Genomic DNA, 24,709 nt, shown 5'->3' on the forward strand with positions numbered 1-24,709 from the left:
TCGCTGTGATAGAGAATAAGTGCGGGAGAATAAAAAGGTTCCTTGTAGATCTTAAGTGACAACGTAATACGGAAATGTAAGTGAAAAATAAGGGATGCCTTAAAAAAAAAAAGTGGAGAGCACTTTATCGAAACTTCAGGTGACACAGGATGCGCAGGATTTCGCGAGAGGGCTGAAATCCTGCCTGCCTGGGACAGAGGCGGCCACAACGCCGTCTGTTGCGGGGCCACTCCGCGTCCCCTGACAGGTTACGGGTTACCGCTGCGGCAGAGCGCGCGGCTGCTGCCGGCCCCGCTCGGCGGGGTAGAGCTGAGGGGCGAGAGAAGCGAGAGCGCCGCCGCCTCTAGTGGGGAGGGGCCTGCGGAGCGAGAAGCGGCCGTTATCCTTCCCCCTCTTCCCTCGCCGGAGGGCGGGCTTTTCAAATCCTCCGTGTTGTCCAATGGAATTGGCGCCTTCCCACTAGCCAATCACAGGGCGGTGATGGCTATAAATAGCGGGCCCGGCGGCTGCCCTCGGTACAGACGTTCGTACGTTAGTATTTGGCAGCTGTTCAGGGGGTGATGGCGCGCACGAAGCAGACAGCGCGTAAGTCGACCGGCGGGAAGGCGCCCCGCAAGCAGCTGGCCACCAAGGCGGCCCGCAAGAGCGCGCCAGCCACGGGCGGCGTGAAGAAGCCGCACCGTTACCGGCCCGGCACGGTGGCGCTGCGCGAGATCCGGCGCTACCAGAAGTCGACGGAGCTGCTGATCCGCAAGCTGCCCTTCCAGCGCCTGGTGCGCGAGATCGCGCAGGACTTCAAGACCGACCTGCGCTTCCAGAGCTCGGCCGTGATGGCGCTGCAAGAGGCGAGCGAGGCGTACCTGGTGGGGCTTTTCGAGGACACCAACCTGTGCGCCATCCACGCCAAGCGCGTCACCATCATGCCCAAGGACATCCAGCTGGCGCGCCGCATCCGCGGCGAGCGAGCTTAAGCTTCTAGCAAACGGATCTTTCAGACTATCAAAAACCCAAAGGCTCTTTTAAGAGCCGCCACATGGCTGCTAAAGAGAGCTGTAAACTCTTAGTCCTGTGTAGGAAGCGAGGTACTTCCATACACTTTGCGGGTAGCTTTACAGTGAGCAAGAGCCTGTATCTTATCATGTAAGCACCAAACAAAATGTGTAAGTCACGATTCAAAGGACAGTATGGTGTGGCTAATTCCTCTTGAGGTGATCGTTACGGACAAAATCTCTATTTAGGTTGAAAATTCCCTTCTAAGCGTGTGTGTGTGTGTTTTTTTTTCTTTCAGATGACTTTTTAGCTTGTAGGGAAAAAAAATCGTAGTCGTAGGTTTCCTTTTCTGAAGAGGAAGAAGCCCAGCTCTTGGGAACTTGGATGTATCTTTCTTTTTTTTTTGTGTGGCTGTTTCTTATAAACTTGTTGAATGAAGAGTGGCTCCTTACAGAACTCTGCGTTCTCTGTTAGAGAAGATGTATTCAGAGGTAAGTATGTTACAAATGCCTCTTGCTATGCTGCGTTTAATTTATGTTATGGTAGCAACATTACGGATTTTTGTCCCGACAGAAATACTGTTTTTCTGAACTTTTTTTTTGGGGGGGGGGGGGGTACGAGGGGCGTTTTTTTTTCTGAAGACGCAAGAACTCCTTTCCCGCCCTTGCAGGAAGGGCGCTCGGTCTGTCATTTTCTCAGTGCTTTATCACTCGTGTTCTCATTGTCCCTCTCGTGAGCGATGTCCCCTGGTCAACTTCAGCACTTCTCGTTTATTCCTGAGATAAATATTGTATTTCTAGACAGAGATGGGTAGGGTGGTGGCAAAGGTAATTTCTGCGACCTTGTTTTTGAGAGGTGTGTTTTCTGCTGGTGTCTTTGGGACACGCTTGTGGTATCCTTGATGGATCTGGGTGTCCTCAATCTGAATGATTAGAGAGGCCTATTTAGATCAATTTTTTCCATCTGTGTTTAGGGTCCCAGAAATATTTGCTGAACTGAGAACAGAAGTGTTTTCCAAGGAACATTAGTGATGAAAAACTTGGTATTGAGTCCAGAATTATTGCTAAATAGAGATTCTTCCCTAACATAGTCTGTGATTTCTTTGTGAACCTACCTGGAAAAAGAGGTTTCTCCCTGACTGTAAGCTCAGCTGCACAACCTCTTGCCCTCCCACTCAATAAATCTGTTGGTGCCTGAAAAATGCAGATTTCCAAAACTATCTCTCACTTTCTGTCGCCTTTCAATTTTGTTCGTGTTGGGGTTTTTTTGGTTTGTTTGTGTGGGTTTTTTTGTGGGTTTTTTTTGTTTGTTTGTTTGTTTTCAATACTGCAGGCCGTTTTCTGTGATTTGGGGAGCTTGCTGTTCCACTGAAGTATTGGGAATAAAGTCGCTTTGGTTTTTCAGTGCTACGAATGAGTAGCTGTGCCTTTAAGAAGCGGTTGGATTGAGCTGAATATAGCTTTTGTTTAAACTCAGAAACAAGGAGCCGCGGAGAATTGCTTAAAGGGAATATTTCTTTTGGAAAGCCTAAAACTGCAAGACTTTTTCTGTTAATTGCTGCTGCGCTTCATCTTATGAAATCTTCCTTTCTCTCTGTCAGGAACTTGGACTCTGCAGCAAAATCTGACCAATCAAGTGCCTCGACACACCATTTTCTTTCCCTTGTTTTTCTCACTTTCAGCCATTTTCTGTCACTTAATCTCGGAGGGGTAAAAGGAAGGGGGAAAGGTATCGGGAATAGTGCTTTGGGAATTAAGATAAATAAAATAAATGCAAGTCTATGATTTATTCCCCCTCTTATTTGTTCTTTGACTCGGGATTTGTGTTTTTTCAGACGAGATTTTTTTTTAGTAGATGATTCCCAGTGTGATTGCAGAAATGGGTCTTAGTGAAAGCAAACTCATTTCCTATTACTATCTGTGATAGAGAAAGATCTATTTATTTATTTAAACCCGTTTACATAAGTTGATGTTAAATATTAATTAAATCAAGTAAAATAGCTATTTTTAGTATTTTATATAGTGGATATTTAATATCTTTTATAAGCCAACAGTCAGAATACTTACGTTTCAGCAGAAGTTTGGGTCAAAAATGGTGCTTTTTCATGTTCAAGAAATAAATAATTTTTAAGGGGTGAGACAGGGAAACATATTTTATTGACCTTAACCTCATTTTTCTTCTAGTCTTGTGAAGACCTTGGTCTGTTTTCATAAATATAATATTACTTGGACTCATTCAGAGTTGCATGCTTGAATCTTAAAAGACACTAACACTCCAGCAGCTGAGAAGGAAATATATGTGTAAGGTTTTTTTTGCAGGAAGGGTGAGCTCATATGAACCCCAAATTACAATGCCTGAGTCTGAAGCAGTTTTGGGGTGTAATACATTATGAAAGGACACTAATAATAACCTATCCTAGCTTGTCCTAGTAGACCAGGCTAGCAATTAGGAAGAATTTACTGTGTAGATTTTGAAGTCTGTAACAGCTGCAGATGGTTGTAGTAGTGATATGGGAGCAGTGGTAGACTGATTGCAGCTTATACAGTGGGCTTTGCTCTTTCCTCCTTACACAAGTGATAAATCTCATCTAGAATCCTATCAGTTTGCATATGGTGTTGAAACATTTAACTATGAAAGAGCAACAATAAATATCCCAAAATAGATGTAGGTTGGGGAAAAAAAATCCTTTCATAAGGTATGAATAAGAACTGATATCAAGAGTATTTAATTAAGCTGGGTATTTGAGCAAAGATAAGTAATTTAAGGATTTGATAGGCATCTTGAGCTTGCCATAAAATTCACAGAAAACCTGAATATCAGTTAAATCTGACACAGAATAGATCCTGAAAGGTATTTGCTAAAAGAAAAAACCCAAACACACCATGAATGAGAAATAAAACTGAATTTACCATAGACAGTTCATTTGATGTAACATTTCTTTAGTTTAAGACACACACCAGGTGACTTAGTGCAAGATTTTCTAACTCAAAGTGAGGGTAAAAGTGGAGGTTCCTCTAGTACCAGCAAGGTCCAGCAGCATTTCTGCTTTTTGCAGGAGAGCCTGAAATGATGCATGCTGCCAGGTAGGAGCTGGTTCTGTGCAAGACCAGTGTGCTGACTAGCTGAGGACTGGCTTGCAAACTGCTGGTGCTTTGCCCTCTGTGGCTGTTAGTAATCATGTCGGGTGCTTTTGCAGGTGACTTTAGATGCTTAGTGAGATATTTGGCTAAGACTGTTCCTGGCTGTTTTGCCATTCTCCATGAGTGATCTGGTACTGTTGGTATGATCTGGCTCAAATCACTGCTTGGAAGAATGTACTTCCTATCAATCCAATGGCTAAGATAGAGCATAACCACTGAGGTCCTGGTGAAATGCTTCCTTGCATCAGAAATATATAAAAGAAAATCTGATGAAAGCCTCTTTCTGGAACAAAAATATTTGAATCAGCCCTACTTATTAGTTTCTGAAAAACTCTGAACTGATATAACCATATGAAAAAAATCTTGACATTTTAATTTGAATTAACTATTATTATGTAAAAACTTTGTAAAGGTGATACGGTAGCTTCTGTGCAAGCCAGTATGTAAAGATAAATCCTAAACATACTATCACATTCTTTTCATTTGCAAATCCCTCTTCAGGGCTGCCTCACAAGTGAATCACCTGTTGATCAGTCTTCAGTAATCACAGTGAAGTCTGAGATCACCCATCCCCAGCTCTCCTACCAGCCTGGGCAGTACTGCCTTGCTGTGTCCTTTATGTCTTCTCTCTTGTTTTCAAGTCATGTTGTATCTTCAGCTGGATATAAGCATCTTTCAGATTATAGATGTAGAAACGTCACTGTCACAACAGTATGAACATTTACAGAGCTTTCATATTTTATATACGTGAGCTTTAAGAAGTACTGTTTGTTAGCTACTATGAAGTGACATCCAAATGGGAAGCTCTATTCTCAGCAAAGATTTTACTGAAGTAAAAATGACTAGTAATAAAAAGGCAACCCACTCGAGGAGCATAATATATAAACTAATGCAAAGCAAATTTTATCAAAATCAGCTGACAGTTGAAAACTGTAAGCTCAGTTTGAGACCCTAACTTTGAGACACAAGCTCTTCTAACTAAAAAATGGTGGTGTTAGTGTTCTGTATATTGTAAAAGATGCATTGCCCTACAAGTTCTAAAAGTGGGACTGACAAGTATTTCCATGCCTATTAAAAAGTTAGGAAAATACAACACAGTATAGACCACAAAGAACTGTAGCAGATACTGTTGCCAGCACTTGAAGTTCTCTGTAATGTGAAAGTCCAGGAGATGAGACATTTCTAGCTTTTTTAATCTCCTTTATCTTGGGACAGTTATTGCTTATAGGACAGCACTGTGGCAAAGTTGCTAACTATCCAGGTTGCAATCTGTTTGAAAACTCTCATCTCTCACTATAGGAGTGTCCTAATGTCCTAGGTGACAGTACAGAGCTGCAGTGTGCAGCAGTGTTACAAAGGACACTCCTGACTTTTGGTGAACACTTCACCGTTCTGTAACTGCTCTACTCCGAAGCCTTAAACTCTCTCAGCAAAGAGCAGTGGCCTTTACAACTCTGGTGAGTACTCACGGAACATTAATAACTGAAACAGTGATATGTGGGAAAAAAAATTCACCTTTGTCCAGAAATGGCGGGAGAGTAAAAAAACCAAACCCCAAATCCCCACATTTTCCCAGAACTCTGGAAATAGGTAGTACATGCAAGCACCAGAAAGAAGAGCAAGATAATAGCTGTAAGTATGGAGCGTGTCAGTTGCACCTAGATAATAAAGATCATGAAATATCTACCTGCAGTTTGTCTGGGAAACCCAGGCTGTGAAAACAAATCACAGCATAAAACAAGGGACAGTATGAACTGAAGCAATTGAGACAAGATGAGGAAGATAACGATCAGTCCTGGACCAATAAGGCATTCAGCTATGGAGATAACAGTTGGTGAGTACATTCCAATGGTCACAGAAGTTTTAGAAGTTGGAGAGAGAGAAAAATAGAATTGCTGTTAGCTTCTAAACTGCACAAGAGGCCATTCACAGAGAAACACATTGTAGCTGACACCTCCCCCTCCCTGGAGACCTGCTGAGGGCTCACAGCAAGCATTCCTCATCCTGCCTGTCCTTGCAAGCAATACTGGCCTGTCCACTTGAAAACTGGTGGTTTCAGTGTGTGTGTGTTTTAAGATACGTGAGTGAAATCACTTTTGCTTTAAAATAAAAGTGCTTTCTCTTCATTGTATGTTATTGCACTGAGCTTTCCTGCAGCACATCAGTGTTTAGGTGACGTGTTTTTTTTTTTCTTTTGTTTTCTTCTTCCTGTCCTTTTTCTTAACATCAGTTTATCACAGAGAAAGAATAATTTTTGTTATCCAGCTTTCAGGCAGTGCTAGCATATGGCTTCGGTTCCAGAACTGATTCCTAGTCTCGCAGGTTCTTTTACCTTCAAACCCTTGACAAGTTACTGGCACAGGACTGGGAAGGTGCTAAAGAAAATGTGCTGCTGGGCTTAATCACCCCATGTTTATACGTTAGCAAAGACTGTACTATACTGGGCTGTGTCTTCTGTTCTGAAGTCACTAACGTACATGTGGAGATTAAATATAGTCAGGGTATTAAAGTTGCTCAAATCTGTTGTGTATCCTTTTCACTGCTATTTGCCCTTTATCTGGACCAATTGCTATACATCTCTGAAGACCTTCCAATATTTCCTTGTATGCCTTCCCCATATCATGAATATTTGAGATAGTTATGAGCATCCCCCTTCTCTCTGCACCTCCATTTTTGTATATTGTCCTAAGAACACCACTCTGATCTGTCAGGGATGGACCAGTAAAGCTATACAAAATGCTGGGCTGTAATAGCTTCAATGTGTGAGGCCATTAAGATGGAGGAAACTTTTTGAGAGAACACGAGATAATTTTCAGTAAGTGTTCAGTATGGTCCCATGGATTTTTAGCACACTACACCAATGTTGTAATATATGTGTGAATGTATGGTGTAAGAAGTATGATGCAAATGGGAAGAAAGATGGTTTCTGCAACATGGCCTTTCAGGAACAGCCCAAAATCAAATGCAAAACTTTCCCTGTGTTTCGGATGTCAATTCAATGAGCTGGCTCTGAACATTTTCAAAATTAATTCAGACTACTGATAGTTTGTGAAAGCAGGTAAGATCCCCGCTGCACCAATGCAATAAGTAGCATTTGAGCATTTCTCTATGCTTTGCTGCAGTCAACCAGCTCATTGTTAAAATCACTGTCACACTGAGATTAGACTTCTAAGCAAAGAACCATGCTAGCTACAATTCAAGTTAGTTATATAGTGAAATAGAACATTCAGAAAGCATTTCCCTGCCTTTTATTTTTTTCTTTTTCCTAAATGAAGTATGGTGCTGGTTGTTGAAATTGAAGGTTATTTTCCTTAGCTGTGCCAGTTTCAACCTCCCTGTCAGTTCTCCCAAGCAAGTTCATCTGAGAGATTTTTTTTTAATGTGTTTTTTTTGTTTCTTTTTAGGGAAAAGGAGTATGTCCAGAAAAAAAAAAAATGAGGCTCATTTACATGGATATGGACTAGTCCACTTCCAGGAGAGATGATCTTAAAAGTCTAAGAGAAGTAACTATACAGACACCAAAGAAAATGCAGGGGATGCCAACATTTGGCACCCTCAGGCTACTTTGGTAATCTCAGCCTAGGCCAACATAACACAGAAGTTTCACCAGACCAAATGTGTGAACCAAATCCCACCTCTGCATCCAGTGTCTGAAAACTGTAACAGTCAGCAGTGTTGTCAGGCCAGTTCTTGCTGTTTCACTAGTTGTTTAGGCAGGTGTGCACAGAGGTTGAGTTCACCTTGTGGCAGCACAAGTGCAATCTACACAGAAATAAAATGAACAGCCAGTTTAATGTGAAGTAGTCAATACTGAATACATGCTATGAGGACTGAATAATAATTGTTATGTCTGTGCATGTATATATGCAGTTACTATACATTTTCAAGTACCCGTGATACCAGACGGTTCAATTTAGCAACGGTTTAGCAAGAGTAGGCCTGAGTAGGCTCTAAAAGCCTGCTCTGTGTTACCTTTACACAGAACAAGCTTTTCTGTCAATAATTTTCCTTTTAGCTAGAATAGTAGAAAATAACAATAGGTCCTGAAGCAAACTACATGTTTTGTAGATAGAGTTTGTTTATGGGATTGATAACAAGGTTCTAGTAAACAATGATTCATGCTGTTTACGATTAGTCCTAGAAAAACAAAGGTCTCTGCTAATTATATAAGGCCAAAAGACAAAACAAAACTGTAAAGAACAACTTTGTGATGTCTAAATTAACTTGATTCATAAACTCTTGCGTCAGAGGAGAGATAAGTTCAAAACGATATCTTCTTCTTGGGAACACATGTACCTGTAAACAAGAAGGCCTTGACCACGCTTGCGCACAAGCACAATTAAAGGGGAATTGCGACCACCAGCGACCCCCAGAGACCACCCAAGACCCCTTCCCCAATTTAGTACGCATGTGTAAAGACATTACGTAATGCATTACATAATGTGTTATGTATAAGTTGTTTTTTTTAATTGGGTGGGTTTTTCCCTTGGAATTGTATATAAGGGGCAAGCTTTTGTTCTTAGACGTGCATGCTAGGAGGAGAGATCCCCCATGCACCCAGCGCTGCAATAAACCAATGTTGGCTTTCTAAACTATCATTTGGTTTAGAGAGTTTTCTTGGTTACTATTTTCAGTAACACCTGTAACTTCTGGGATCTTTAGACTTAGCCCAAATAGAAAGTCATTAACATATGCCATTAAAATTTTTCTGCATGGCCCTCGAATGAATGACACTAAGACAACATTATAAGAATTTCAAAATACATTGTATTTTATGAACACTTGTATACATTGTATTTTAAGAACATGTCCAAATACTGTTTCTTTGTGTCCTGAAAAGTTTTTGGGGGTTTGGTTTGGGTTTTGTTAGTTTTTTGTTTAAACACATTAGAAACAATGTTTAAGAGTTACTATTTATCAGCTATTTGACTAAAAGTACAATTTAAAGTTCCCACTATTTCACCACACTGTCCTAGTATGGATGCAAAACTCCACTACTATACTGTACTATAGAGCACAGCCACCCTCACCCATGTACCCCAGAAACATAAAGCAGAGCTCCCAGAACTTCCCTGAGACTATTTGTGATGTTCCTCCAGGTGTTTGCTGCTGTATAAAGGGATGGTATTGTACCCTTTCTCCTCCTTGAGCTGTCTTTCCGTAACTATTTCATTTATCCATCAAGTCTATGGATGTCTTTACTTAACATTCTGATTTGGGTTTTGGAGTTGCTAAGTGCTTTGCTCTGTAAATATAAGAGGCTTATCTGACTGGAGGGTGACATACACACACGATAAAGGATCTATCACTTAACTGCAGAATACTAGTTTAAATGTAGGAATTGAATAGAAAGCTGACTGGTGGCGTTTGTAAGAAGGAGACTAAGCAGAAAAGCCAAGAGGACCTCACATAAAGGGGAAAAGAAAAAAAGAAATGAAATGAGCTATGACACTTCCCTAAATGCTGTAGTCACAGTTCCAAAACAGACAGTTGTCTGAATTATAAAACATGTTCCGTCAATAGATTTCCAGAATGCCATGAAAGAAGGCTGAAGAGTTTTGAACAACGTTGTGTATGGTGAGGCAGGAAACAGAAAAAGAGCTAAAAGATAACAACAGAGATTTAAAGAAAAAGCCCTGCTGTATTATGTTTCTGTGTTTAGAAAAAGTAATATATATGAAAAGATATATAAATATATATATATCTTCTAAAAGGATAGTAATTTCATTCTTGAAAATGGGTCTAGTACGTTTTCAGTGGATGAGGGAGGGATGGTAAAGGGAAAGAAATAGGTAAATTTCTTATCCTAAAAATGTGTGAGCTATTTCAATTAATAAGATGTAGGGGATGGGGGGGATTTGCTACTGAAACACTTTTTTTTTTTTTTTAATGTTTTCCAAAGAAGTTACATAAAACTATGACAGCAAAAGTTCTTTTGTAATGATATGGGTTCTCAGAATATGAAGATTAAATGCAAATTAAAACAGAAACCACTCCAAAACAAAATCCCTGAAAAGTTCTTCGCTAAACCCTAATTTTCAGACTTTGTTAAGATTTATTTCTGTTTAAATATTTTTCTGTTAATTGAAAAAATATTATTGCCATAATCACTAGAAATTTATGAAAAAAAGCTGCTGTTAAAAAAAAAAGAGGAAAAAACCCCCCACCAAGTACACCAAAACACTTTTCTTATTAATGTGTTTAATCTCACTATAAATTAGTTTATTATTATCTGTTTCAGAGAGTAAAGTTTATTGCTTTGAGCAAGTCTGCCTTAAGCCAGGAAAGTTAGTAATAATAGAATACTGATCCACATTTGTTGTGAACCGTTAAAAATGAATGTAGCATTTATATTCTAATTGGCACATGTTTAGCAAGGAGATAACCTGAAGATCAGGGGGAGACTATAGGAACGGGTTTCTTGCTTCCCCAGTAGGAAGCATTCCCAGAACATGACGTTGAGACTATGCTACTTCCTGACGGTCTGTTCTCTTAGAATAATTCTTTAGGCTCTCAGCTTTTTTTCCAACGGTCAAAATATGCTTGATGGGTAAAGGTATGACAAATAGATGCATATGTTTGTGTGTCCATGTGCTGCGAGAAAAAAAAGAAAAAAAAAACCAAACACGAAACTGATCATATTTTAATCCAGCCAAAGGAAATAAAACGTTACATTTAGAAAAGGAAAAAAAAAAGTTTTCTTATTCACGCGGCTTGAGCGTTTCCTTCCCCTCTTCTTTTCAGGAACACATAGAAGGATTTCGTAACAGAAAGAAGGTGTAGGCCGAAGAGGACAAGTCTGGCGGAGATTGTTTAAATATAGATGAGGAAGGTCTCTATGCAGGCAAATACTTACAAGTAAAAAAATTAAAAAGCGACACATGAAGTGTCCAAAGCAAAGGGGAGACGGGCTGCACGCGATCAGCGGTGGGGCGGGGCGGTGGGGCCGAGCGCGGCACCGTATTGGTCGGATTTTGCCGCAGACCCGCGGGCAGCGTGCAGGGACGGGCCCGGGACGGGCCCGGGCGCGCCGCAGCCCGAAACGCGGGCCCGGGGCCGCCGCCCCGGCTCCTGCCAGCGGCGGGCACCCAGAGCTGCCGCGGCACAGTCACCCGCGCAGGGAGGGCAGGGACGGGGCGGCTGGGACGGGACAGGGGGGAAGCAGAAAGACGCGCAGGCTGGCAGCAGGCGGGGGCAGCGCGCAGGGCGGCCCGAGTGCGGGAAGCGCGGGGCGGGAGTGCAGCCCCGCCGGCGAGAGGCGGAGCCGCCGGGCGCGTCCCGGGGGCCAGCGGCGGGGAAAGCGCCTCGGCCGCCGTCTCGCGGGAAGCGCGTGCCGAGTCGCGCGGGGGGAAAGGGCAGAGACGGCGTCCGAGCCCCCGCCTCCCCACCTCTCGCCGCAGTCCTCAACCAGGTCGGCAACCGGGGAATATAATGCGGCTCCGCGGCGCTGGTGGCGTGTAGTGTAGGCTGTGGGGAGCGGAAGTATGTCTGGGAGAGGCAAGGGTGGGAAGGGGCTCGGCAAGGGGGGTGCCAAGCGCCACCGCAAGGTGCTGCGCGATAATATCCAGGGCATCACCAAGCCGGCCATCCGGCGCCTGGCTCGGCGCGGCGGCGTGAAGCGCATCTCGGGGCTCATCTACGAGGAGACGCGCGGTGTGCTGAAGGTGTTTCTGGAGAACGTGATCCGTGATGCCGTCACCTACACGGAGCATGCCAAGAGAAAAACAGTTACGGCTATGGACGTGGTGTACGCTCTTAAGCGCCAGGGACGCACCCTTTATGGCTTTGGTGGTTAAACTCGAATCGCAAGCGTTACATTGTTAAGACACAAAGGCTCTTTTTAGAGCCACCCACAGATTTCACAACGAGAGCTGTTCGTTACTTTAAAATTTCGAAAGTTTTTAAATGTTAAGACGTTTCTGAGTCGCTAACAGCTCTACCATTTAAAAAGTACCGCAAAGTTACATCTCTAAACGTCCTGAAAAAAGCACTAGTACTGCCACATAGCCAGTGTACTAAAATTATACGTTTTTATGTAATTTCATTAGAGTGTGAAATTAGTGCAGCTTTTAAATGTCTTTAGACAATTTTTTTTTGCTACTGAAGGCTATACCGCCATCACCATAACTGCAAAGCACGACGATTGTGTAAATGCAGCGCCTGAACTGTGACGGTTACAGGACGGAAGTTCCTGTAATTACGTTGGTATTTTTTTACTCCAATAGGAATGGAACGATTACAATCCCTTAATTTGCATAACGCCCTTATAAATAAGGAGGCAGGCGCCATTTTTGATGTTGTTGACGTACAGTGAGGATCTTCGAAAGAAACTTTTGAGGATGCCTGAGCCAGCGAAATCTGCTCCAGCACCGAAGAAGGGCTCTAAGAAAGCTGTCACCAAGACGCAGAAGAAGGGCGACAAGAAGCGAAAGAGGGCAAGGAAGGAAAGCTATTCGATCTACGTGTACAAGGTGCTGAAGCAGGTGCACCCCGACACGGGCATCTCTTCCAAGGCCATGAGCATCATGAACTCCTTCGTCAACGACATCTTCGAGCGCATCGCGGGTGAGGCGTCGCGCCTGGCGCACTACAACAAGCGCTCCACCATCACCTCGCGGGAGATCCAGACGGCCGTGCGGCTCCTACTACCTGGTGAACTGGCCAAACACGCTGTTTCTGAAGGCACAAAAGCTGTCACCAAGTACACCAGCTCAAAGTAAAACGGTTTTAAAATACAACCCAAAGGCTCTTTTAAGAGCCCCCACGCTTTCCTAAAAAGAACTGTAATTGCAAATTAGTTTTACAGATTTATAAATTGAATATTTGCTGCATGTTAATAAATTGCATAAAGCACAAAATATTCCATGACTTTAAACTATAAAATTGTTTTGCGTAAGCCTTTTTTTGTAGCGATAAACAGCTCTCATGAAATCTGTGGGTGGCTCTGAAAAGAGCCTTTGTGTCTTAACAATGTAACGCTTGCGATTCGAGTTTAACCACCAAAGCCATAAAGGGTGCGTCCCTGGCGCTTAAGAGCGTACACCACGTCCATAGCCGTAACTGTCTTTCTCTTGGCATGCTCCGTGTAGGTGACGGCATCACGGATCACGTTCTCCAGAAACACCTTCAGCACGCCGCGCGTCTCCTCGTAGATGAGCCCCGAGATGCGCTTCACGCCGCCGCGCCGAGCCAGGCGCCGGATGGCCGGCTTGGTGATGCCCTGGATGTTATCGCGCAGCACCTTGCGGTGGCGCTTGGCACCCCCCTTACCGAGCCCCTTCCCACCCTTGCCTCTCCCAGACATACTTCCGCTCCCCACAGCCTACACTACACGCCACCAGCGCCGCGGAGCCGCATTATATTCCCCGGTTGCCGACCTGGTTGAGGACTGCGGCGGGAGGTGGGGAGGCGGGGGCTCGGACGCCGTCTCCGCCCTTTCCCCCCGCGCGACTCGGCACGGGCTTCCCGCGAGACGGCGGCCGAGGCGCTTTCCCCGCCGCTGGCCCCCGGGACGCGCCCGGCGGCTCCGCCTCTCGCTGGCGGGGCTGCACTCCCGCCCCGCGCTTCCCGCACTCGGGCCGCCCTGCGCGCTGCCCCCGCCTGCTGCCAGCCTGCGCGTCTTTCTGCTTCCCCCCTGTCCCGTCCCAGCCGCCCCGTCCCTGCCCTCCCTGCGCGGGTGACTGTGCCGCGGCAGCTCTGGGTGCCCGCCGCTGGCAGGAGCCGGGGCGGCGGCCCCGGGCCCGCGTTTCGGGCTGCGGCGCGCCCGGGCCCGTCCCGGGCCCGTCCCTGCCCGCTGCCCGCGGGTCTGCGGCAAAATCCGACCAATACGGTGCCGCGCTCGGCCCCACCGCCCCGCCCCATCGCTGATCCCCGCTTCCGCGCGTGGGGAGCGCTCGGAGGGACGTTCCCTGGGCAGCGCTCGATTTGTTCACTTCGGCCAGGGCGGCTCCGCGTTTTCTTTGTCTGCCCGGATACTACTCCGTGCAGCCCCGGGGGCCGGGCCCCGAGCGTTCAGCGCTTTCATGGCCGCACAGAATCACAGAATCACAGAATCAACCAGGTTGGAAGAGACCTCAGGGATCATCGAGTCCAACCACTGCCCTGACACCACCCTGTCAACTAGACCACGGCACTAAGTGCCATGTCCAGTCTTTTCTTAAACACAACCAGAGATGGTGACTCCACCACCTCCCTGGGCAGCCCATTCCAATGTCTAATAACCCTTTCTGAAAAGAAATTCTTCCTGATGTCCAACCTGAACCTCCCCTGGCGCAGCTTGAGGCTATGTCCGCTTGTCCTATCGCTAGTTGCCTGGGAGAAGAGGCCAACTCCCACTTCACTACAACCTCCCTTCAGGTAGTTGCAGACTGCAATAAGGTCACCTCTGAGCCTCCTCTTCTCCAGGCTAAACAACCCCAGCTCCCTCAGCCGTTCCTCGTAGGTCAGACCCTCCAGACCCTTCACCAGCTTGGTCGCCCTCCTCTGGACTCGCTCCAACACCTCAACATCTTTCTTGAAGTGCGACCTGCAGGTCGGTGCGAGAGGGAGCAGGGAGCGAGGCCCCAAGCGGCAGGGAAAGTGGTCAGTGAGGGGCTGCGGTGGGAAACGCTTAGATTTGAGGCTCCTGTGGAGGCAACTCAGCAGCTCCTTGGGACGGCAGGAAGAACCATCCGCCTTTATCCTCTTCAGCCACCCCCAGCCCCGCAGCGCGGTCCCATGGGCAGTGCTGGCCGCAGGGTACTGGGCTCGCTCCTGGCAGCTGCCGGCCTCTGAAATAGAGATGTGCTCGCCAACGTGCAGCTGTATCCAACAAGCGAAAGAAAACATTAAAGACATTGCCAAACAGATATTTGTATGGCATCACAAAAATGAACATTTACCAAATACTTTTTCTTCAAATGAGTAATCCATAAAATTTCCTGTGTATTTCACACTTTTGCTAACAAAACTTGCGTACGTGTTGCTTACTGTAGGTTGGACTGTATTTGTAAAGTGGATGAATATATTCTGAAAGAGTTATGAGGCTATATTTTTAAATTAAAAGTGTTAAGATTTGAAATATTACTTACACACTCAGAATAGAAGTGATATGGCAATGGTACTTGCCAATTGTAATATTTTTAGTATTCTGTCCACTTCAAACATGTCTACCTTTTAAAAATGATTGATATCCTTTTAAATTTGTACAGTTTATGCAATTTCATTCCTGAATATTATTTACAGAATTTAGGCAATATCTCCAGAATATTTCTTGGCAGAACATAGTCCCTAAATTCAGGGGAAAATGTGATTGAGATATTCACGTGTTAAGTCACAGGTGTCCAAAAAAGTATAAGTCTTTTCTATGATTATAGTTATCCTTGTGAATTCTGTTTTCATTTAAACCATTTTTTTAAACAAATTAAAATGAAAGAATGGCCACTCCAATATATATGACATGAGCAGGCTAAAGTAGCTTTAATTTAGATTATGTTCACTTTTTCTGACTGAACAGAATGAACTAAAACTCTTTATAGACTAAATGGAAGGTTTGTCACTAGTGGACCTGCCAGGCTGGTGCTTAACATTACCATTTGGCTCCACAAAGTCTGCTTTGTTTATACCTGAAGGTCTATGTCTAGATATGTTGCCTGAGGCAGTTATAAACAACCTTCTGAATACTAAAGGAAGCCTAAATGAATTACAGGAAATCTTTTAGTGTGTCAAAATCATTTCTTCATAACTCTTCCTAAGTGTAGTACGAGTATCCTTTTATAACTTTTCCCGGTAGCAGTATAACCACTGGAAGACTTGAAAAATCATCTTACAAAGTGTCCTGGCAGAATTGGGTGGTGCGAAGGCTGAGAACAGTAGCTTACAGATTAATTAACTGCAAACCCCTTTCACTAAAGTGTGGAGCATACTTGATATAATTTAATATAATAAAGGCAGGTTTATTATTGATACAATTTAATATAGTAAAGGCAGCTTTAGAGAAGGCTGCCTTGCCTGTAGGTTGCTACAAGTGGCCACAGACATGTTTCCCAAGTGTTTCTGTTAGTGACATAGTCAGTTCTCTCACGGACCAGAGGGTTTTCTTAGACAAAAACAATTAAAGTGGAAAGAAAATTTTGCTGCTGAGTATAATTCCTAATGAAGTTGCTTTTACTGTGGATTGGATACAATAATTATTACTTGGATCAAAGTTTAGGATCCAATCCCCAGACTATAGGAACTACATTTTGCTCATGAGTGTGGACACATAGTACTATGAGTTAAATGAGAAAGGAAACCTTTGCAAAACTCTGCTCCATTTAACAAAACTCTGTAGCTTTTCAAGTGTACTTTATTTAGGACAGTCACCCTATTTTCTCATTACACTGTAATGAGGAAATGGCATTTGTTTGTTTCAGTAAAGCAATATCTCAGCATCACTGCGCAAGAAAGTACATACTTAGTAAAAAAAAATAATCGCATAAGTGTATTATATTCAAATGTAAAGTTACTTTTAATGTTCTTGAGAGCTTATATGGCAACTTAAATCCATATCTGTATCTGCTACAACTGTAATAATAATAATAATAATATGCTAACTAAAATCCTGGAAGACCTTTTCAATAGAGTACATTATTCCTAACATTGGAAAGAAAGTAGAGGTTAAAAGAGATAGAAAAGCCTTTTATCTTACTTTTTAACTATGCAATTCTAAGGCTTTTGATATATAGACTGACATTATTGAGTTATCCCTAAACATAACTGTGATCTATAACATTTGAGAGAGCTTGGTTGGAGGTTTTTTTTTTTGCATCATAAGTTCTTTAGAATGTGAAGGCGTATTGGAACACAGTGATACAGTTAAGGCATCATATGGTATGGATTTCCTCTTTACTACTGTTTGTTGTATATGCAAATGAGGGAAAGCTCAATTATTTAAACTTGGTTTGCTACATTCCTTCATCCAGTGGAATCTGCTTGAAAGCCATGAGTCTTTAATACCAGTAGATTTGCCAGCACTCTTATCATATAATCCATCTGATTTATAGGACATTCACATTTAAGGCCTCATCAGTGTGATGGCAGCACAGGGTTCACAACTGGTACAACCACTAGTGTCTAAGAACAAAAATAGGGAATGCTAAGAAATGGACCTTAGTATCACAGAGGGTGAAACTCCAGTTACTGAGGTGAGCAGAGTAGCGAGTGAAATAAGAGGTGTTTGAAATGAAATTCTGAAGAAAATAACTAACTTCTAGTCAAATGACAAGAATTTGGAGAGATGTACTGGACTTACCTGTGCACTCAGAGAAGAGCAGGGGCCTCTCCTGTGGTACCAACTCTGCTTCCCACATACAGGAATTTGTTCACAGAGAAATCCCATTCCTGGATACAGATAACCCTGCCTGCATGGGCTTTCTCTGGAATTTCAGTGCTTGGATGTAGAGATGCGTGCTTGAGGCCCAGAAAGCCCATCATATTCTGGTCTGCATAAAAAGCAACATGGCCAGCAGGTTAAGGGAGGTGAGACCCCACCTGGAGTGCTGCATCCAGCTCTGGGGCCCCAAGCACAAGGAAGACATGGACCTGTTAGAGCAGGTCTAGAGGAGGCCCACAAAAATTATCAGTGTTGGAACATCTCTCCTATGAAGAAAGGCTGAGAGAGCTGGGGTTGTTCAGCCTGGGGAAAAGGCGGCTCTGGGCAGACCTTATTGCAGCCTTTCAATATAGAAAGATGGAGAGAGACTTTTTACCAATGTGGGTAAAAAGACAGGTGACAGGACAAGGGGCAATGGTTTTAAATTGAAAGAGGGGAGATTAAGTTTGGATATAAGGAAGAAATTTTTTGCAACAACGGTGGTGGGACACTGGACCAACTTGCCCAGAGAAGTAGTGGATGCCCCATCCCTGGAAGTGTTCAAGGCCAGGTTGGATGGGGCTTTCAGCAACCTGATCTAGTGGAAGATGTCCCTGTCTATGGCAGTGGGATGGACAGGTGATCTTTGATAGTCCCTTCCAATCCAAACCATTCTGTGATTGTGGTCTTCTGACACACACATATAGAGATCTGTTCTGGAAACTAAATGTAGAAGACTTGTGCATGTTTAAACACAGTTTTTATACCATTGCAGTTCTTCAAGAAGGGAAGAAGTGCCAGGAGATGGGTAGCTACAGCTAATAAGGTTCAATAAAACAGCATAATGAAAACATTACAGCTCTAAATGTACCTACTTGCAAACAAAACCCTTAAGCACAGATACTGTCACCATATCAGAATAGTCTGGTGCTCCAGGCAGCTCTACTCCTTTATCTTTCTCTCCACAGACAATCCCTGATGTCCCACTTTGGCCATGATACAGTCGTACCGAAAAAGCCTCTCTACTGCAGCTTGGGGGCAAAGAGGAGACAAGCAGGGGGTAGTATCTTGCTATAGGGGTTATTTTCCTTCCTCCAGGCCCAGAACATTTCCTCCTTCTTCCCAGGGGATGGGGAGGGCAGAGCTGCTGCACAGGTGGGAGCTATGGCCTTGATACAGTGTGCTGCAGACCATCAGGTGTAGCTTCTGGGAATATCCTAGCAAGAGGAATCAGCTAGACAGTCTTTCTCATAATTTATAACAGTAAATACAAAGACCTTTAACATTGTTCTCTTGGGTGATGCTTGTGCCAGCAATGTAGAAGATTAATTCAAATAACATTGCCCACTCTTAACTGATGTAACAAGAGGAATAGTTGTGCACAGTGAGGGAATTTAAGAGCGGCAAGTTTGAAAATCCCACTTAAACCAGGAATGCACCAGCACTACAAGGAATTTCTTTTGAATAGAAAGATGCTACAATGTTACAGGTATGACTAGTTAAGGATCTAGATCAAACCAAACCATTTCTCCTAAAGCATTTCTCATCTTATTTCTAAATACTGTTGAGTCACAGGGAAGCTTTACATCTTTTAAAGCACAAAGATCTACAAAGGAAGTCTTTCTTCATTCTTAGATGTAGTTATACGGGTCTGGGGTGGTATCATTTATTTTCATGGTGCATAGCTTTTTTCACTCCTCCCCAGCCTTTTACCTACACCCCGCCCCCCCCCCCCAAATTTCAGTCCATAAGTGCCCTGTAAAGCCATGAAAGTTGAGCAGACTTAACATTAAATGTTTTACTGATCCTGTTACAACATACACAATAGAATCAATAAATCATTACAAATATAATTATAGTGTTCTTCCATAAAAAAAAGATAAGAAGTTAGAAAGGAAATACATTATCTCTCAGATTAGGAACCACAAATTTTAAGACATTTTTACAGAAGATTGTTTTAGCTCCTTGACAAAGGCACAGCTAAGAAACACATTAACACCAAAACACTTTTGTAAAGAAAGCAACACAACTCTTTTCTGACTGTGTGGGTGGCTCTGAAAAGAGCCTTTGGGTTATAATGTTACGTTGTGAAAAATCTGAGCAGCTTTTCCAGCTGAGCTTATTTGCTTTTAGCCTTATGACTCTCAGTCTTCTTGGGCAGCAGCACGGCCTGGATATTGGGCAGAACCCCGCCCTGCGCGATGGTCACCTTGCCCAGCAGCTTGTTGAGCTCCTCGTCGTTGCGGATGGCCAGCTGCAGGTGGCGCGGGATGATGCGCGTCTTCTTGTTGTCGCGGGCCGCGTTGCCGGCCAGCTCCAGGATCTCGGCCGTCAGGTACTCCAGCACGGCCGCCATGTATACGGGCGCTCCAGCCCCGACCCGCTCCGCGTAGTTACCTTTCCGAAGAAGCCGGTGGACACGGCCCACGGGAAACTGCAACCCAGCCCGAGACGAGCGCGACTTAGCCTTAGCTCTGACTTTACCTCCTTGCTTCCCACGGCCCGACATACTTCACGTGCTTAAAAAGCTACCGCCTACCCTTCCTAAACCAGACCAAAAAAATCATCCTGACGCAACGGCTCATCCCCTTTTATCCCTTCCCTGGGCGGGATTAGCGCTTGGTCATTGGCTGGAAGCCGTCATGGCTTATACAACCAATGAGAAGACAGATCGTATTGTGACCAATCAGATACAAAGGGACACCGTGTGCGGAAAGGTCCAATCGAATGTACGAGTTAGAGGTCTTCTATTTGCATAACAGTCCTATAAATAGAGGGCGCTGCGACCATTTTAGCTGCTGATCTTGTGTTCGAAGGAAGGAAAAGCGCAGTTGAAATGCCTGAGCCGGCTAAGTCCGCCCCCGCCCCCAAGAAGGGCTCCAAGAAAGCCGTCACCAAGACGCAGAAGAAAGGCGACAAGAAGCGCAAGAAGAGCCGCAAGGAGAGCTACTCGATCTACGTGTACAAGGTGCTGAAGCAGGTGCACCCCGACACGGGCATCTCGTCCAAGGCCATGGGCATCATGAACTCCTTCGTCAACGACATCTTCGAGCGCATCGCGGGCGAGGCGTCGCGCCTGGCGCACTACAACAAGCGCTCCACCATCACCTCGCGGGAGATCCAGACGGCCGTGCGGCTGCTGCTGCCTGGCGAGCTGGCCAAGCACGCCGTCTCCGAGGGCACCAAGGCTGTCACCAAGTACACCAGCTCCAAGTAGAGCGACTCGGATCGTCAGTTTTAACCCAAAGGCTCTTTTAAGAGCCAACCACATACTCCTTGAAAGAGCTTTAACACAGTAGGTGTTTCAATATTCTTAGGTGTGAAAAAGTACTTAAAGAAACAGGAAATAAAATTTGAAATAAATCTGTTAAATCACAGTTATCAGAGCTTGTAATTCCTTGACGAATATTTTACAGCTTCATGCAAAGCCAAATGTGTTAACTATTCGTGTGTTAACATTTAAATACTGTTCCAATAAACGTGAGCAGTATTTTAAACCTTTTTCAGCAAAGATAGGAGATGCGGTACATTATACTACACGTTCCATCACAAATAAGAAATTCACATGGCTTCCACTGGCTGCATTAACACACCCTCCCCAAGAAATGAGGATGAGGGGAAAATAAAAGACCCCGATCACTTTTTTTTTTCCATAGCTGTCCCGGGATAGTCTAAACTTAAAAAATTTCCCGTTTGCATGAGGAGCCAGGAAGCAGCCTTGTAGACCGGAAGACAAGGACAAGAAGACTAGGAGAAGCGAGAACACTTCTGAGGCGGTGCATACGCTTTGGGAGGACGAGCTGTCCGGGGACGCGCGGACACGGGATCACCGGCGAGCGCGGAGCCAGCGGCGGCAGCGCTCTGTGCCGCGACTGCAGCGCGGGCTTTTCGAAATTTCCTAATCGCCCAATAAGCGGCTGCGGCTTCTCCCATCATCCAATCAGAACCGGCCACCGGCTGAGCTGCTGGAGCCACCGGTGCTGTGGGGAGCTCCGCGCTGCTCTGGCTCTGCGCTAAGCCCTGGGGGCAAAGCGCCCCTCCCGCAGCAGCTCAGGAGAGCTGCCCAGCAGTGCTCCGGAGCGGCTGCACCGCCACCAGGCCGGCAGGGTGGGGAAGAGGACCGCCGGTACCTCCACCCGCCTCCCGCCCCGGCGATCTGCTTCTCAAAAAGCAGATCGGTGAAGCCACGCAGAAATTAAGACCTGCCCCACGACAGCGCTGCAGAGCGGAAAGGTCATTGCCAAGGAAGCGGAGGAGCCGTGCTGACGGTTCCCAGCTACGGTCACTAAGAGGTGTGGCGGTTGCACCCAAGCTGTTAGGAACGGCGCTGGTTAAAGTATCAAAAGAAACTTCCGCGCCCCAAAGAGATGCCCGCGCTAAGCAGTCCCTTTAACATACACCCTCTTGCGGTGCTCAAAAAAGTCAGCCTTTGGAAAGCGTTTTCGCGGGGAATGTAAACTTTATTTTCCTAAGTCTTAACGTAACCACGGCCGGAAGTTTAGAGTCCCATCCACTTCACAGACAAACGTCCTACACGGATAGTGGCGTGTGGTTAGCTTTGCTGCAGGCACGGAGCTCGGTGACAGAGTGTTATCAGCCCTTTTTCGGACAATAGTGGGTGGCTCTTAAAAGAGCCGTTGGGTTTAAGTAGTTCCACTTCAACACTTCACTTCTTGGCCGCCGCCTTCTTCGCCTTGGCCGCTTTCGGCTTGGCTGCCTTGGGCTTGGCTGCTTTGGCCTTCACCGCCTTTGCCTTGGCCGGGCTCTTCGCTGCTGCCGCCGCCTTTTTGGGCTTTGCAGCCTTAGTCGCCTTCTTGGGGCTCTTGGCCACTTTCTTGGCCGCGGTGGCCGCCGGCTTCTTGGCTTTCTTGGGGCTCTTCTTCACCGCCGCTGCCTTCTTGGGCTTCTTGGCGGCGCTGGCGGGCTTCTTGGCTGCCGGCTTCTTTGGCTTGGCCGCGGCTGCCCGCTTCTTGGGGGCTTTTTCCTTCACTTCACCAGGCTTCTTACTGAGGCGGAAGGAGCCGGAGGCGCCGGTGCCCTTGGTCTGCACCAGGGTGCCCTTGCCGACGAGGCTCTTGAGCCCCAGCTTGATGCGGCTGTTGTTTTTCTCCACATCGTAGCCGCCGGCGGCCAGCGCCTTCTTGAGCGCGGCGAGGGAGAGCCCCTTGCGCTCCTTGGAGGCGGACACGGCCTTGGTGATCAGCTCGGTGACGCTGGGGCCCGCGGGCTTGCGGGCTTTGGAGCCGCCGGCCGCCTTCTTCGGCTTCTTGGCGGCGGCCTTGGCGGCGGGGGCCGCGACAGCGGGCGCGGCGGTGGGAGCGGTCTCCGACATCGCTGCAGAGACTTCTTCCTAATCAAAAGAAAGTAATTGGGCTACAGTAACCCCGATGCCTGAATTTATAGCGAAGCGGTGATCTGTGATTGGTGCTTTGCAGAGCCCGCCTAACTGTTAGCCAGGAAGAGCTTTTCGTCCTCCGAGTCTGTGTTTCTTCGGAGTTATAAATTCATATTTTCTGTAAAATGAGAGCCACGAAATCACCCCAGTTTCTTCGGGCAGTGAAGAGAAGACGGTGGACTTTCGTTCGGGGGAGTTTCGTGCTGTTGGGACCGCAGATGAGAGAGAAAAGATGTGTTTAACCCTGCGTTGTGAAGCTAGAGAGACCCGAGGAACGGCAAACTTTTGGTTTTCCTTCTAAATTAAAATAAAACCCGTAGATAAAAAGTCTCCCCCGTAATGCAGGGTTATTCTTTAGGGTGTTTTCTCAAGATTAGGATAGAAACCGAGGGGGCAGCTTCAGTATTTTAGTCATAAATTGATTTCAAAGAGAAGGAAGTAACACAATTTCATGGCTGAACTTTGAATATGTATAATGATTCGGCTCCCTTAACCATATCTTTAACTATTAAGGATACAGTATTTCTACAGAATTTCGTGTTTTGGGGAAATAAGAGACTTCAGAGGAACGTGCATACTGATGAAAAATGTCTGGAACTTGCCAGGGCTCTGCGGTTTTTTTTTTGGTGTTCTGTAAGTGAATAGCAGGATTTTGATATTTTTACAAATAGCTTCTGTTTACAAAATGAAGCTGTCAATTCCTAATTGATGCATATAAATTCCAGATAAACTGATAGTTTAATGCTTCCTCGGTTACAGTAGTGTATACAACTATTCTTTAAGACTTACAGAAGTCAAAAGCAGACTTGTAGCCGAAAAATATCAAACAGATGTAGATACACTAATATGTATTGATGCTACTTAAGCATTAATGGAGCCAACTAAAGTGTCGGTTCTCCCCAAATAAATTGAATAATGTGGAAATCTGGCCTGCATGAATAGAACGCTTCAGCCTCAATGTAACCTATAAAAATTTGGGCATAGGTTGTTGTTTTGGTTTTGTTTTGGTGTTTTTTTGTTGGTTTTTTTTTTTTCATAGGTTTCTTAAAACCTGATGTGCTCTTCCTTTCCAGGAAAACACTTGCCAATGTAGGTTTTCATCCAGATCCTCAAAATATCGAAATAATTGTCAGACAATCCTCAAAAATCAGTATCAGCTTTAATTATTATCATCCCATTTAATTATGTCTCACAAAGTGACAACAGAAATTAATTATTTTTTTAAGGGCTGCTACGAATTGTTTGGGATAATTTTTGATTAAATCAGAAGACAAAAGTCTAGACTGGTTTCTAACTAAAAAGTAGCCAGAATTTTTTTTTTGCTTGATTGAAAAAAACAAATTAAGCCTAAACCTAATATTTTGCCCCATTGTATTTTGTAAAATCTTGTCATGTAAAACGTCAGCAGGCTATTTCAGCAAAGGAGCCTCTCTTCTAGCACGGATGAATCTGAGATTCTAAAAGACAAGTAGTATGCTGCAAAAGGCTCTGGCATTTATTTTCATACATTAAAAGTTGAAGATACAATTAAGTTGTACTTAATAGTACGTAGTTTTCGTTGAAATGAGGTAGATTAAAATGACATAGAAAAAATACATTAGAATAACAAAAGTGAAAACAATGAACTGTCACTTTTTCATGTTCTCTTTTAGTTCTATTTTTATTTTGTTGTGTCTGCATACAGACCAGCTAATAAATATTTTGAAGGAGAGGAAGGGAAAAGCAGAGAAAGGGATAAATAAGGCTTTTCAGTACCCCACAGTAAAAAACGGACTGAAACGCATACTGAAGTGGGCTATGAAATCTGCCATGCTTCTTGTGAATGTGACATCGTTCCCACACAAGCAACAGTAG

At 44.8% G+C, this 24,709-nt stretch overlaps 7 protein-coding genes across 7 annotated transcripts; 4 read left to right on the forward strand and 3 right to left on the reverse strand.

Moving 5' to 3' along the window:
- The first annotated feature begins 560 nt into the window (after positions 1-560).
- LOC137663501 (histone H3) lies at positions 561-1,009 on the forward strand. Its single transcript, XM_068400802.1, has one exon. The coding sequence runs from the start codon at positions 561-563 to the stop codon at positions 969-971; it is 411 nt and encodes a 136-aa protein (XP_068256903.1). The 3' UTR covers positions 972-1,009.
- Positions 1,010-11,610: 10,601 nt separating this feature from the next.
- Positions 11,611-11,954, forward strand: LOC137663401 (histone H4). Its single transcript, XM_068400597.1, has one exon. The coding sequence runs from the start codon at positions 11,615-11,617 to the stop codon at positions 11,924-11,926; it is 312 nt and encodes a 103-aa protein (XP_068256698.1). The 5' UTR covers positions 11,611-11,614; the 3' UTR covers positions 11,927-11,954.
- A 460-nt stretch (positions 11,955-12,414) lies between these two features.
- Positions 12,415-12,998, forward strand: LOC137663399 (histone H2B 7). The gene has a single exon (XM_068400595.1). The coding sequence runs from the start codon at positions 12,425-12,427 to the stop codon at positions 12,848-12,850; it is 426 nt and encodes a 141-aa protein (XP_068256696.1). The 5' UTR covers positions 12,415-12,424; the 3' UTR covers positions 12,851-12,998.
- A 44-nt stretch (positions 12,999-13,042) lies between these two features.
- LOC137663400 (histone H4) lies at positions 13,043-13,439 on the reverse strand. The gene has a single exon (XM_068400596.1). The coding sequence runs from the start codon at positions 13,432-13,434 to the stop codon at positions 13,123-13,125; it is 312 nt and encodes a 103-aa protein (XP_068256697.1). The 5' UTR covers positions 13,435-13,439; the 3' UTR covers positions 13,043-13,122.
- A 5,794-nt stretch (positions 13,440-19,233) lies between these two features.
- On the reverse strand, positions 19,234-19,999 carry LOC137663668 (histone H2A.J). Its single transcript, XM_068401120.1, has one exon. It carries the CDS (start codon positions 19,967-19,969, stop codon positions 19,580-19,582), a length of 390 nt encoding a protein of 129 aa, XP_068257221.1. The 5' UTR covers positions 19,970-19,999; the 3' UTR covers positions 19,234-19,579.
- Positions 20,000-20,274: 275 nt separating this feature from the next.
- On the forward strand, positions 20,275-20,885 carry LOC137663785 (histone H2B 1/2/3/4/6). The gene has a single exon (XM_068401331.1). It carries the CDS (start codon positions 20,297-20,299, stop codon positions 20,675-20,677), a length of 381 nt encoding a protein of 126 aa, XP_068257432.1. The 5' UTR covers positions 20,275-20,296; the 3' UTR covers positions 20,678-20,885.
- Positions 20,886-21,899: 1,014 nt separating this feature from the next.
- Positions 21,900-22,807, reverse strand: LOC137663642 (histone H1.10). The gene has a single exon (XM_068401082.1). The coding sequence runs from the start codon at positions 22,790-22,792 to the stop codon at positions 22,127-22,129; it is 666 nt and encodes a 221-aa protein (XP_068257183.1). The 5' UTR covers positions 22,793-22,807; the 3' UTR covers positions 21,900-22,126.
- Between the last annotated feature and the right edge of the window lie 1,902 nt (positions 22,808-24,709).

This window comes from Nyctibius grandis, chromosome 5 (assembly GCF_013368605.1).
Source record: "Nyctibius grandis isolate bNycGra1 chromosome 5, bNycGra1.pri, whole genome shotgun sequence".
In the NCBI taxonomy this organism is placed as follows: Eukaryota; Metazoa; Chordata; class Aves; order Nyctibiiformes; family Nyctibiidae; genus Nyctibius; species Nyctibius grandis.